Here is a 15339-nt window from a genome sequence, read left to right as displayed (position 1 = left end):
CGCTCTGTATGAAAATCACTGGCTGTGCCGTGTGCAGTCTGTGGCTGGTTTGCATTGTTGTCTGCCATTGTAGTGTTGGGCAGCGGCAGCTGGATGCTAAGAGCGCGTAGCGTTGCGCAGTTGGAGGTGAGCCACCAGCGGTGGTGGACGTGGGGAGAGAGATGGCGGAGTTTTGAAATTTGTAAGAATTGGTGTCATGAACTGATATATATATATATTATGACTATAAAGGTAAATACATTGTTTGTTCTCTATTAAAATCTTTCATTTGCTAACTGTGCCTATCAGTAGTTAGTGACTTCCGTAGTTTGAATCTTTTAGTTAGCTGGCAGTAGTGGCGCTCGCTGTATTGCAGTAGTTCGAGTAACGAAGATTTTTGTGAGGTAAGTGATCTGTGAAAGGAATAGGTTAATGTTAGTCAAGGCCATTCATTTGTAGGGATTATTGAGTCAGACTGCGTTGAGCTAAAAATATTGTGTGTCAGTTTAGTGTTGATCCGAATAAGTAAAGAAAGTAATGTCTGAGTACGTTCAGTTTGCTGAGCTGTTTGAAAAGCAAATATTGTAAGAGGTTTATCAGCACAGTAATTCAATAATTTTTCTAAGGGGACGTTTCAGAGTGTCGTGGTGGAAGTGCGTTTGAAGGTCGTCTTTGCACGATTTTCTTGAATAACTCTAAAACCGTGGCGTTTAGCGAGAACGAATCTCATTACAAAATTTAACTGCAGTAAATTTCTTAGAAAAATCCTGTTAATTTTTCTTGCACTTAGCAAGCGAGAGAATATGAAAATCCAGCGGGTGTTATTTGAAGTCCAGATGCAGAGTTGTGGATTTCGTAAAAGAATAACAGTAGGAGCAGCTGTGTCACCCTGTACTAGGTGCAGCGAGATATGTTTAACAGTCACCATTTTATTAAATGATGGCCTACATGAGATTCATGTAGGCCATAGCCCAAACGACAGAACTTCGGACTAAAAATACTGTTTGTATCTGGACTGAATTTCTCTAGAGTGTTGCCTCATCTTGCATCATACCAATGAGTTATATAAAGCTGAGTGAATTATGTGTATCATAGCTAATGACATTCAGGTTGTAGAGGCAGCTACATTCAACATCTGAAGGAGCTCCGTGACACCAAAAAGGTCTTTTCGTCAGTGTAAATGTGAATGGCTGATAGTAGCGAGCAGTATGGTGCAGTCGCTGAAGCTACCTCTGTCATTGTAAGTCACGTTTCACCAACACTGACAGGATGAACTAATTTTACGTTGGAATTTTCTTTTTATATTATTTCCATTTGCATCATTGAACAGTTTCGTGAGATATATAACTTTGGTTCGAAAGCACTGAATCATTCCTTACGCGAGCGCAACCTCTCCTTCATCTTCTTGGGTGGTCAGAAAATGGCTATCATGCCTCTTCCACCCAGGATAATGTCTATTTTAGAAGAAGTAACACCTCAGAAAGAAAGAAGCACGGTAGGTAAATCGTCACGTGAGTGTTCAATATTTTCGCGTATTCGTTTCTTGGAGAGTGCGAACGATATATCTCGAACTCCACGTTGATTAATGATAGTCTCGATGCCAGAGTCAATGAAATTTAGTAACATTTGTTATACATGTGGTACCAAGTACATCGGTCATTCTGTCCATACCTGTACTGACCGGTCTGCAGTATACCAATGACACACTAAAAGTCGAAAACTTGAGAAATCAGCGCTTGCTGAATACATTCTCACAAACAAAGATGGAGCAATGTTTTATAAAACTAAATTTTATCCCACGCTTTTACGTGTTGAGATTCTGTTATTAAAGGAGAAGTAGAAATGAGAATGTGCAAAAAGAACTTCAACCGAAAAGGTGGCTGCAACCTTCGTGGTGGGTTGAAGCGATCTCTCAATGTTGAATGGATGCAGAGAAATGCGCTAAATTGTTTGCGTTCCTACGGCGGCACTGGTACGATCAATGCAGACAGGGATACAATCTTTGGTAGCATGACGTTATGAAAGTATACCGAAAATGTTATATAAAAGGATGTCGTCTCGAGGATCCTTGATCACGTAGGATTAATGATAAACAGCATGTTAAACGTTTTGTTTCGAGACTCAAGTTCTCATTTTCAGGTTAAGTATGCGAGATACTTACCAATACAAACATTAAAAAACATTAGCAAGCAAAATGTCGGACAAAACAGTCAATGTCTTACATTGAAATCACTCCTCTTCGTGACCCATCAGTTTCGTCGACTCCATCCACATATAGCTTCCCATATTGTATCAACTAACGAACTACACCACGGCTAGGAGTCTCGACCACAAAAGTAGGTTATCTGTGCAGGTTCTATTTGCAATCTATTTACAACCTGTTATATATTCTATTTATTCTTCTGATAATGACAGGGGGATATTATGTTACTCATCTAGTGCCAGATAACACATGGGTAACGTACCAATATATTGAAGTACACACATCATTATCCTCCCCCTCAGGGAACTGATCAAGGTCACCTCCACCCATTCCCTTACCCCTCTCCCCCTCCCTTCCTTTCCGCTCCTGAACCGATAAGATTAGAGCACCACCCCCTCTTCATGTTTTTATAACAGGAGCATTTGAGTGAATGGGTTCATTGTGGAACTGTGCAGTACAGAGAGAGGAAAGAGTGTGGTTATCTGCTAATAACACATTAATCCTATTGTAATAACGTTAAGTCAAGTCATTTGAGGTCTAGGGTGGGGGTATTTGCTAGTAACAAATTAAATTTAGGTTGGTTGGTTGCTTTATGGGAGGGTATCAAACAGTGGTTTCATCGGTCCCATAGGATTAGGGAAGGATGGGGAACGAAGTCGGCCGTGCCCCTTCAAAAGGAACCACTCCGGCATTTGCATGAAGCGATGTAAGGAAATCATGGAAAACCTAAGTCAGGATGGCCGGACGCGAGTTTGAACGGTCGTACTCCTGAACGTGAGTCCAGTGTGCTAGCCACTGCGCCACATCGCTCGGTAAATTAAATTTGTCGTACTCGAGACAACAGCAGACATCACACCGAGCCACATGTGTAAATACTCTCATTTTCCCGAATTTTTCACAATTTTATGTATTCTTCCACATATCTTACAATTTTGTGTAATTTTCCCTATTTTTCACAATTTTCCAATCACTTCAGCTTCGTCCTAATGGTGTTGATAGCATTTCAAATTAACGTTACATCACATCATGTCATGTCGCATCGCGTCACATCACGTGACATCACGATTCTCTCGTCCAATTACAATGTGACATGTGTACTCTCATTTTTCGTAGTGTTCCCTGTTTTCCAAAATTTACGTTTTATTCCATATTTTTACAGTGGTGGGTGTTTTTCCACAATCTGATGAATTTTATCCAGTTAACTGAGTTTTGTCCGAGTACTTTCGCTGTCACATCGACATCACGCTAAGTAACGTCCTGTCACATAGCATCATGATATTCTCAGCCAATCACAATGCAGTACGTACCCAAAAATATCTGCGTTATTTATCATTGCTAAGCCATTCTTTCATTGCCAGTGTCTCCATGTGACGTCGTAGTGTATTGTGTATGTGTTAAAAACTGACCACTTTCTCCTATTGGTAGAAATAATTATGTCATGAAATAATCGAAAAACAAATGACGCCATAGGAAATTCTATTACCGATTTCCAACCAAAGTTACTGTGTTCATAAGAAATACCGCACTGCGGTAGATAAACTCTTCCAAGTCATCCCCCTACATCACTTGTGTGTGATTTCATATTTACGTGTTAAAATGAGTTCGTTGTTAGAAGTAATGACAAAAAGGTAAATTTATTATTGTTGGATGTGAGTTCCACCACTTATGCAAAACACCGTTTTTCTCAGTACTCAAACATGTTTCGGCACCACTATGCCATCATTAGTGGGTTTTCGTTTTTACTTATTCTGTAATGATTATAAAATTATGTGCATCTTTAGTTCAAACAATAGATCGTTTCTTTTTGTAAATACCTTAACATTTGTTGTGCATGAATTTTCTGGATCACTTGTGTGTTAATTACTATAGGTAGCTTGTCATCTGTAACTAAACGATGTTGATGAGAAAGTTATTTGCTGGGAGTTAACCTATCTTCTAGAATTTAATTTAGTTTGTCGCCATGTTTTCGCGCCTATATTCGTTTTTACTTACGGCATCGAGTGGCAAGCACTTCCATTCTCCATATCACGCAATTTATGATGTCGTAGAAAAAATTCTAGGTTTAAAGATTTCCAACCAAAGATGCGTTATATGTGTCTAAAATTAGCACAACACTACAAACTATGCACTTAAAGAATTGAACAATGTCTCCAACCACTGCCACGCGGGATTAGACGCGCGGTCTTAGGCGCTGCAGTCATATACTGTGCGGCTGGTCCTGGCAGAGGTTCGAGTCCTTCCTCGGGCATCGGTGTGTGTGTTTGTCCGTAGGATAATTTAGGTTAAGCAGTGTGTAAGTTTAGGGACTGATGACCTTAGCAGTTAAGTCCCATAAGATTTCACACACATTTGGACATTTTTCTCCAACCACTGCTGGTCATACTAAACCAAAAGATTTAAGCAACGGAACGACAACGTGTCGCTTGTTGGGGTACTCTACAGCGCAAACGAAGAAGCACCGTGTATTGCCACCAACACTGCGCTAGCTATGGCCAAGAAATTTGCAATATTTTAGGTGTAATTGTCTCCGACGCGGCTGGTCTGGTTGATAGTGGAGAAATCACTGTTGGCACCCCAGACAGAGACACCCCGGCCACGGCATACAAGTTCCCAAGTTCCAATACATAGGTGGAAATATGTGGGCCGCATTGCACATAAACGTCAGCCCCTCCGTCCTTTCTCTCTCTGGATCTATGAGAATCAAACCTCTAACAACCTGCTTTCGAAACAAGCGATTCAGCACAGGTGGCGTTAGTCACGGTCATCCAGAGCTCTTAGGTGGAATACGAAGCCATGTAACCTACCACAACAAGATATAAACTACTGCATTATTACTAAGTGCGGGACATAGTATATGAGCGTTATCGATCCTTCTGGGTCCAACATATTGGCAAGATAGGTCTGGAGTTTCGTTCAAAAACAGGCAGGAGTGACACAATGTGATAAACTGCTACTAGGTGGTTATAATTGAAGTGCAGTTTCTCGCAGAGTCCCAGTATGGGCTGTAATTAACGTATGGCAGAGGAATTTGGTAGATGTTCTAATGTGCTGATGCAGAGCCAATTTAAGCATGAAAAAATTAGTTCTAATTTTGGACACTAGATGAAAATATGGCGCTGTGAGTGCAAGAAACACGCCTAAAAATATTTCCATATGTAATAGATTAGGAACAGGTCATAGACAGAAAAGGGCAAATAAGTGATAAAGGCAAAATGTTGATTTTATTATTAACACCGCTTACACAGCTTGTTAAATATAAGTACCTGAAACATTGTCGATATCCTGTACAGCGCCATATTTGAATCTGGTGGCCAAAGCTGGAATTAAATTTTTCCAGTGTAAATCGTTTCCAGGTCAACGCGCTAGCAAATCTATCAAGATTCACCGCCGTACGATAGTTACAGCGCATACCGAACCCCCGTGAGTAGCTGCACTTTAGTTATAACCACGCAGTATATTCCCCTTACATGTTGGGCATACTGGGCATATCGGGAAAAATTTAGCAACAAATATAATCCTGCAAGCAGCCTGATGGAGGATGAGATCCGCCTGTGGTCCCGTGGAGAATAAAAAGAGATGTAATATTAGTGTGTTATGTCACTGTAAGACTGAAAATATTAGTTGACAGCTTATACAGGATGTAGGCTGCCTTGTGAGAGGACCAATAGAGGCAGATACCACATGGTCACAGTGCCAGTATTGTCTGTATCTCTTCTGACACGCAGGCCACTGCAAAACCAGCAGAACGTTTCAGCCTAGGGTCCCAGAAGAGTTGTAGGTGCGGTATCGAGAGAAGTGTAGCTGGTAAAATCTGTCCATCTCCTTACAGTCTCACAGTGGAATGTCGTGGCAGCTGAAGTTGTCCTTCATTCTTCAATGCGATTACATCTGTCACCAGTGAGACCTTATAGCGTGTAATCATTTCAGCTTGTGTTTTTTATATTTTTGTTTTCTGTTTACTTATTTATTTGTATTACGATCCGACGTAGTATTGTAAGATTACTCTAGAGAATAGATTTCTAAGGTTTTCTCAGCTTGACTGAATTCTGGTAAGTTGTTTAGTTTCTGGCGCTTCCATTTAGTGCAGAGTAGGTTATTAACTGACCAGCACTTCTCTGTAAGCTCTTTGAGTTCTGGCCTTATGTGCATCTGTTATATCAGTTCTTTATTTACTTATTTATTATTTACATTTCTCAGCAGAAGTTTATTTTGTGCGTCTGTGTGGCAGGAGGGGGAGGGGGGGCGAGAGAGGAGACAGCAGTGGCTGCGTTGTCTTCTTTCATTTACATGAAATACATTAGTAACACCTTGGTAGCAGTAACAATTCGATGAGTTAATGTTGTAAGGATGATGGAACTCTTGGCCTGTTGGCGTCTGCTTGAGTGATCTTGATGCAGATGGCATTGGAGAATATGTGATGTGAGAAAGGGTCATGAGATGGGATGCATATGCTAGAAGGTGGGTAGGACTGCAGCTACCGCGGGAAAGGATAAATCCCAGTAATGATTTCATGGTCTGAGGTGTTGGGAGATTCGGTTGGGGTTACCATGGGGGAGGACATGGGATGTGTGGTAAGAGAGCCGGCCGCGGTGGCCGAGCGCTTCTAGGTGCTTCAATCCGGAACCGCGCTGCTGCTACGGTCGCAGGTTCGAATCCTGCCTCGGACATGGATGTGTGTGGTGTCCTTAGGTTAGTTAGGTTTAAGTAGTCCTTAGAGCCATTTGAACCATTTTGTGGTAAGAGAACTGTGACATGGACGCAGAGGCACAGCAGCAGGTCAAAATTCTTAAGGATATGGGGTACTAAGGAGTGCTAGTAGATGAGGCACATGACAGAGCAGTGCAGTGCAAGTGTGTTTCGAAGAGGAGTGGAACTTTACCAGCTGGTGCAGAATACGGGCATGGGTGTGTGAGGATACACAGAAGGCAAGACAGAGTGCCTGAAGTTCAAGATTTTTGAAGTATTGGTGAAACGAGGGAAAAAATCAGAGGTTCCTACGACAGTTTTATAGGTGAGCGTTGCTTAGAGCCCAAGCACATTGATGATGTAACCCGGTTGGTGCCTGGAAAATGGGGACACCCCATACCACTGCTCGGAGCATCTGAAGACAACTAGTGCCTCAGTTAGGGAGCTATTGTGCTCAACTCGACTTAAAACACGAAAACACTCCAACGACATTTTTATGTGTTGACTGCAGACTGACTGTGCTGTGGGCACAGGTGCGGCGCCTTTTGGAGGCTGAGCTGAGCCATAGCGCGGAGGAGGAGGACCTGCGGAAGCGGCTGAGCGCTGCGCGCGAGAAGGTGGCCGAGAAGGAGGCACAGCTGCTGCAGCTGCAGGATAAGGCCATCTCCAAGATGCGCGCGCCGCCCGGGCGCCGGCAGGTAGGACTACCACACCCTGAAATCGAAAATTTCTATCTCTCACAATGATAGCGCCAAGTTCAAGAGCCACTAGCTGTGACTGATACATTATGTGATCGAAAGTATCCGGACACTCCCAGAAACATGCATTTTTCATATTAGGTGTATGGTGCTGCCACCTACGGCCAGGTACTCCATATGAGCGACCTCAGTAGTCATTAGACATTGTGAGAGCAGAATGGGGCGCTCCGCGAAACTCACAGACTTCGAAAGTGGTCAGGTGACAGGATGTCACTTTTGTCATACGTCTGTACGAGAGATTTCTACACTCCTAAACATCCCTAGATCCACTTGTCCGGTGTGGTAGTGAAGTGGAAAGGTGAAGGAACACGTACAGCACAAAAGCGTGCAGGCCGACCTCGTCTGTTGACTGACAGAGACCACCGACAGTTGAAGAGGGTCGTAATGTCTTATAGGCAGACATCTATCCAGACCATCACACAGGTATTCCAAATCGCTTCATGATCCACTGCAAGTACTATGGCAGTTAGGCAGGAGGTGAGAACTCTTGGATTTTGGGGTCGAGCGGCTGCCCATAAGACACCCATTACGCCGTTAAATGCCGAACGACGCCTCGCTTGGTGTAAAGAGTGTAAACATTGGACGATTGAACGGTGGAAACACATTGTGTGCAGTGACGAATCACGGTACGCAATGTGGCGATCCGATGGCAGGGTGCGGGTATGGCGAGTTCCAGGTGAACGTCATCTGGCGTCGTGTGTAGTGTCAACAGTAAAATTCGGAGGCGATGGTGTCATGGTGTAGTCGTGTTTTTCACGGAAGGAGCTTGTACCCCTTGTTGGTTGGCGTGGTACAATCACAGCACAGGCCGACACTGATGTTTCAAGCGCCTTCTTGCTTCCCACTGTTGAAGAGTAATTCGGGGATGGCGATTGCATTTTTGAACACGATCGACCACCTGTTCATAATGCACAGCCTGTGGTGGAGTGGTTACACGACAATAACATCCCTATAATGAACTGGCCGGCACAGAGACTTGACCTGAATTCTATAGAAAACCTTTGGGATGTTTTGGAACATCGACTTTGTGCCAGGCCTCACCGACCGACATCGATATCTCTCCTGAGTGCAGCACTCCGAGAAAAATGGGCTGCTATTCCCCAAGAAACCTTCCAGCACCTCATTTAACGTATGCCCGCGAGAGTGGAAGCTGTCATCAAGGCTAAGTGTGGGCCAACACCTTATCGAATTACAGCATTACGATGGAGGGTGCCACGAACTTGTAAGTCATTTTCAGCCAGGTGTCCGGATACTTTTGATCGTATACTGTATGCATTCATTCATTCATTCGTTCACAAGCATTGTAAAATCCCATTACGAGAGATTCCTTCACGATTGTCAAAAGAAATGTCAAACGCAATCGTTGCAGGCTACTCCTGTAAAGTGTACTAACAACAAATTATGATTAGCGCTATTCCCACTGACAGTTATGGGAACAACTTCTAAAATACTGTTAACGTCTGGTACATCAAACAAACCGTTTGTGCAATTTTATACCGAACGCTTTCAGCTGTCTATATACTGGCAAAAATTGAAACGTACCTGTATTTCATATGACCATTAGAGTTAAACGCGACACGTATTGCTGAGTCCCACTCCACACATGCACTGATGGGGAAAAAATCACAACACAAAAAAAAAAAAATCAATGTAGAGTAATGAAATTTCTGGAATACATTTGTCAGAGTTAAATATTTAAGCGATTAACGCTGCAAGATCACAGGCTAATGTATAAGCGAGATAACCCATTTCAAATGTGAAGTGCTGGTGCATTAAAACCTGCTGTAACTGCCAGACTGCCGAATTTAAACATGCAAACGTGCATGCATTGTATTGTACGCGCTCCGGATGTCAGTTTGTGGGAAGGAGTTCCATGCCTGTTGCACATGATTGATCAATACAGGGACGGTTAATGTTGTCTGTGGATGACGCTGGAGCTGTCATTCGATGATGTCCCATATGTTCTCGAATGGAGACAGATCTGGTGATCGAGCATGCCAAGGCAACATGTCGATACTCTTTAGAGCAAGTTGGGTTACAACAGCGGTGTATGGGCTATCGTGATTCTGTCAGAAAACACGCCCTGGAACGCTATTCATGAATGGCAGCACAACAGGCTGCATCAGCGGATTGAGGAATAAATTAATAGTCAGGGTGCTTGGTACAATCACGAGGTTGCTCGTGCTGTCATATGAAATCGCATCCCAGACCATAGCTCCAGGCATCCGTCCAGTACATCAAGCACGCAGGCAGACTGGATGGTGGCCCTCAATTAGTCTGCTTCTAACCAAATCATTGCCATTACTGTCACGAGGTAGAACCAACTTTCATCAGAACATAAAAGAGACATTCATTCTGTCTCCAATTAGCTCTCGCTTGACTCTTCCGAAGCTGCTACTGGCGGTGGTTTGGGCTCAGTGAAATGCATGATACAGGGCATCTGGTTCGGAGCTCTCCTTGAAGTGACCGATTTGTAACAGTTTGTTGTGTCACTGCGATGACAACTTCTGCTTATATTGCTGTTGCAGATACAGTACAGTGCTCCAGAGCCATACGTCCAACACGATGATCTTCCGTCTCGATGTTGCCACGTATTCGTATGGAGCCCGGTCTTCTTCCGACCGTACATTCTCTTTACCACCGCTGCCAGCAACCATACATACTGACTACATACCTGCCAAGTGCATCTGCAGTATTACACGGCCCGCCGCAGTGGCCGATCGGTTCTAAGCGCTTCAGTCTGGAACCGCGCGACCGCTACAGTTGCAGGTTCGAATCCTGCCTCGGGCATGGATGTGTGTGATAATCTCAGGTTATTTAGGTTTAAGTAGTTCTACGTTCTAGGGGACTGATGACCTCAGATGTTAAGTCCCATAGTGCTCAGAGCCAAGTATTACACGACCTCGTCCGAATTCGGTGAGGTGTTGATAATGGCGTCTTTGTCACTTCAAAGGAATGCTTGACCGGTATCAACTCACCAAGTACAATCTCAAAAGAAAGCCGTATATTACAGTGTATATTTAAAGCATACCTCATTTGCATCCTCACAGTACCACTCTCATGCGACTGGTGCGACATTTGTACAAACATTATTTTTACGATATAGGAAAACGCCTGCCTACTTTCGTTTATTTCGCACGACACCTGGGGATTGCGATTTTTTTCCGTCAGTGTATTATAAAAATGGAAGTATGTATGTTTTTGGTTATGTGTATGTATGTTCGACATTTCCTAAACCACTGGACTGATTGAACCAAACGTAGTACACACATACCTTATTATCAGGCGACAGTCACTGTGGCAATAAGAACCATCTACCTGTCAAAGGGGTTAGGAGTGGTTGTGTTGATGTGGTGGTGGTGGTGGTGGTGCTGGTGGGCGTGAAAAATAAGTTTGTCCTATGACAAGTGAATTTCTACATTTTATTTACCAAGTATTTGAAAATGAGAGCACTTAATGATCTGTAACGAACTTTACGCATAATGTCAAACCTTTCCGAAACTTTTTCTCATTGATAACCCATACAAAATCATGAACGAAAAAAAGAAAAATACTTATCGCTTACTACTTTTCCAGTATTCGTGCCCTAAAAGTGCCCTATGATGCATGACGTTATAATTCATTACTTAATCACTGCTAAGTGAATTTAGGACACATTTCACACACACAATGAACACTGAATGTAAGTGCAAAATTATATTATTGTACGGCACATAGATCAGTAGATGTGCTGTCATAAACAACGAGATGCGCTATTAAACTGCCGCGACGTACATGACGTTTGAATTTATTCGCAATAAATTCCACAGACAGCGTTCACAAATTCTACTGAAACTACCTAAAATATGACATCAGTGTACGACACATGATTCAGGAGATATGTCATAAACATTTGAGTACAAGGCCAGGCGCTGCGTGGTATGGGTGTGGACCCACAATTATAAGTAAATGATTGGGCAAAGCTGTGTTTCTCATCTAGCATTACTATAAATCATAGAAACGGTGTTTAATAAGATACTGTTCTACTTCGCGTGGGAACTTACAGTTTACTGTCTGGAGTCTATAAGCAACCTGTTATACACTTCTGCACATGATTATAAAACTATATGTCAAATCATAGACAGATATGTGTAGTATGTAAATAAACTGTTTGCATTCTCAATATTTTGGTAATGAATTGCACATCTCATCCTGCCCACGCTTCTTACTAAACACAAGTCCATTACGAAGTATATGTATTGGCATATCAGTGTAAGGTTCCTCAGGGTTGCAAAGAGGCTGCTCCAAGATGTTGTTATTGCACAGTTCTGGCGAATAAATACTTTGACCTTACCTGCAATGCCCAAGAAATTTATGACATAGCACACTATTGAGTGAAAGTGTTCAAATTATAGCAGCTCTATCTGGAAGCCACACAATCATAAATACACACATCAAAATAAAGTTTTGCATCATCTCGGTTCCGAGAGTTCCGGAACCTGTAGAGAAAATTGGAATAGAGATCAACATAAACACCATTTCCGCCCAGCACGTCCTCTTGCATTGATGAATGCCTGTTTTGTCGTGTCATAATGTCCACACGTTCATCAAGGCATTGTTTGTCTACACTGTCCCACTTCTCAATGGCGATTCGGCGTGGATCCCTTTGAGTGGTTGGTGGGTCACATCGTCTATAAACAGTCCTTTTCAGTCTATCCCAGGCATGTTCGATAGGGATCGTGACTGGAGAACTTGCTGGCTATTCTAGTCGAGCGATGTCGTTATCCTGAAGGAAGTCATTCACAAGATGTGTACGATGGGGGTGCGATTTGTCGTCCATGAAGACGAATGCCTCGGTAATATACTGCCGATATTGTTGCACTATCGGTCAGGGAATGGCATTCACGTATCGTACAGCCGTTATGGTTCTTTCCATGACCACCAGCGGCGTACGTCGGCCCCGCTTAATGCCACCCCAAAACAGCAGGAACCATCTACCTTGTTGCACTCGCTGGACAGTGGGTATCCTGAGCGGTCCATTCGGCATGTTGTTGGGTATATCTGTACCGCGCTGCATGGTGTCGTGGTTGCAAAGATGGACCTCGCCATGGACTACGGGAGTACATGTGCGCATTATGCAGCCTTTTGGGCTCAGTTTGAGTCTTAACACGACGTCAAATGGTTCAAATGGCTCTGAGCACTATGGGACTTAACAGCTGAGGTCATCAGTTCCATAGAACTCAGAACTACTTAAATCTAACTAACCTAAAGGCATCACACACATCCATGCCCGAGGCAGGATTCGAACCTGCGACCGTAGAGATCGCGTGGTTCCAGACTGAAGCGCCTGGAACAGCTCGGCCACACCAACGGCAACACGATGTTCTGTGGCTGAGTGAAAAATGTTATTCAACATGGTGGCATAGCTGTCAGGGTACCTCCGACCCATACTCCGTAGGTAGCGGTCATCCACTGCAGCAGTAGCCCTTGGGCTGCCTGAGCGTGGCATGTCATCGACAGTTCCTGTCTCTCTGTATCTCCTCCATGTCCGAACAACATCGCTTTAGTTCACTCCGAGACGCCTGGACACTTCCCCTGTTGAGAGCCCCTCCTGGCAGAAAGTAACAATGCGGACGCGATCGAACCGCGGTATCGACCGTCTAGGGTGGTTGAACTACAGACAACACGAGCCGTGTACCTCCTTCCTGCTGGAATAACTGGAACTGGTCGGCTGTCGGACCCCCTTCGTCTAATAGGCGCTGCTCATGCATGTTTGTTTACGTCTTTGGCCGGGATTAGTGACATCTCTGAACAGTCAAAGGGACTGTGTCTGTGATACAATATCCACAGTAAATGTCGATCTTCAGGAGTTCTGGGAACCGGGGTGATGCGAAACTTTTTTTGATGTGTGTAATTTTGAGAGCAAATTGTGCATATTTATAGCTAAGGCTAGAAACACAAGCTAGTACATTGCGCAATAGTTCTAGGACAAAGTGATCACTATAAATTGATCATTGTTGGCAGGTTTTCACAACTACTGCGTTTTGGAACACTGGGTGACTAGCATCTAAGAATGAGACTTCTTATCTAGAAACTAGTTATGACACACTGAAGAATAAATAACTGATAACTGAGAAGCAGGAAGAACCGCTTCACGGTCAGCAGTGTAACATATAGCCTAAAACGTCTTCTGCGGGATATTAGATGTAAGTTTTATTTCATTTGTTAAAGAGTTGTAACAGGACAGTTGATATGGACTCAATTTGAATACATTAATGTGCCATTGTAATCAGCAGACCTTCTAATATAACACAGTAAACAGAACAAAAATTACGGTCCACACTATCACTGTTAATAGTCATTCACCAACAAGTTTAAGAACGTTACACTATAGATGGTGGACATGTTAAACCCTCTTTTTTATGATTTAACTTTGTTTATCAAAAATAGTTCAAATGGCTCTGAGCACTTTGGGACTTAACTGCTGAGGTCATCAGTCCCCGAGAACTTAGAACTACTTAAACCTAACTAATTTAAGGACATCACAGACATCCATGCCCGAGGCAGGATTCGAACCTGCAACGTAGCGGTCGTGCGGTTTCAGACTGTAGCGCCTAGAACCGCTCGGCCAATCCGGCCGGCCTTTGTTTACCGTTTTAGGTGCTAACGGATGAAAATAAATCGGTTTTTATTGAAAGAAAATAGCTAGAAAACCCTATCCACAACTTACTATGAAATAAATTGGCTGTTCCATGGAGTGGAAGTATAACAGTGGTATGTGGCTCAGTTCCATCACAGGCCCACCTAAGGTACTGCGTACTGCGTCTTCGGTGTTAACGGCATCTGTCCTTAACTGTGCGCCAACATGTGATCTACAGTGACAAATTACTCCAACAAAAGTGCACTCTTGAGTGAAGTAACAACAGCAAATGAGGAGGAGACAAACCTAATAAAATCTTAATATATTGTTGGAGTTTGGTGTCCTCGAATCTGGTAGGCGTACATTCGTTAGAGAAATTTTGCCAAGTTACAAGGGTGTTTATCGGAGTTCATGGAACTCACACGTCCGCAACTGTTTCTGATCAACACAGGTCCACAGCCCTGAACAAAACAGTTACTCGCGCATGAATTTGCAGTCCTAAATTTCCACAACACTGCTATACCTGTGACATATTATTTATGGTCTGTGCCAGGTGGGACTAAATACTACAATACCAGGATGGTTTTGGATCTGCTCACAATAAGTAACGCAATATCTCCAAGATACAAAATGATCTAAACCTGCCGTCCCGGCCGTGAGATCATCAGCGAAAACGACTGGATAGGCCACATTATTTCACTTACCGATGTGCGTTCGGTGATGGTGAATTGCATGAGATTAGTTTGGATCGTTATCTATCATCGTCTAAATCTGTGAAGTTTGACACCGTCAAAATATACTTTATCTGTTCCAATCGAAATTACTGTTTTACGCAACTATACTTGATTTTCCAGCTGCCACCTGTATCGCACAAGGAGACCAGCAATTTATATATCTAGTGTTTTCTTTGTTTTTGCGTAGTTCAAGTGTTACATTCCTTGTTTGGTTTTGTGTTGAAGAGGTGTAATTTCGCGTTTTTGCAACTGTAAAATGTATATTGGCGCAGTCTCTAGCGAGTTGTATTTGTTTGTTTGGAACGGTCGCTCATCGTTTCTTTCAGGTCAGGATAAATGGTGGGCAGCAACGCCTCCGCG

The 15339-nt window shown here is 43.2% G+C and overlaps 1 protein-coding gene across 1 annotated transcript in view; it reads left to right on the top strand.

Moving 5' to 3' along the window:
- LOC126285093 (trichohyalin-like) overlaps positions 1–15339 on the top strand; it is a 189180-nt gene that overhangs the window by 115429 nt on the left and 58412 nt on the right. The window contains exon 7 of the mRNA XM_049984417.1: positions 7402–7566. Coding sequence (XP_049840374.1) covers positions 7402–7566 — 165 coding nt within the window. The remainder of the gene's footprint in view (positions 1–7401; positions 7567–15339) is intronic.

The sequence above is a fragment of the Schistocerca gregaria genome, chromosome 8 (genome assembly GCF_023897955.1).
Source record: "Schistocerca gregaria isolate iqSchGreg1 chromosome 8, iqSchGreg1.2, whole genome shotgun sequence".
In the NCBI taxonomy this organism is placed as follows: domain Eukaryota; kingdom Metazoa; phylum Arthropoda; class Insecta; order Orthoptera; family Acrididae; genus Schistocerca; species Schistocerca gregaria.
This window is presented reverse-complemented; position numbering and strand designations above follow the sequence as displayed.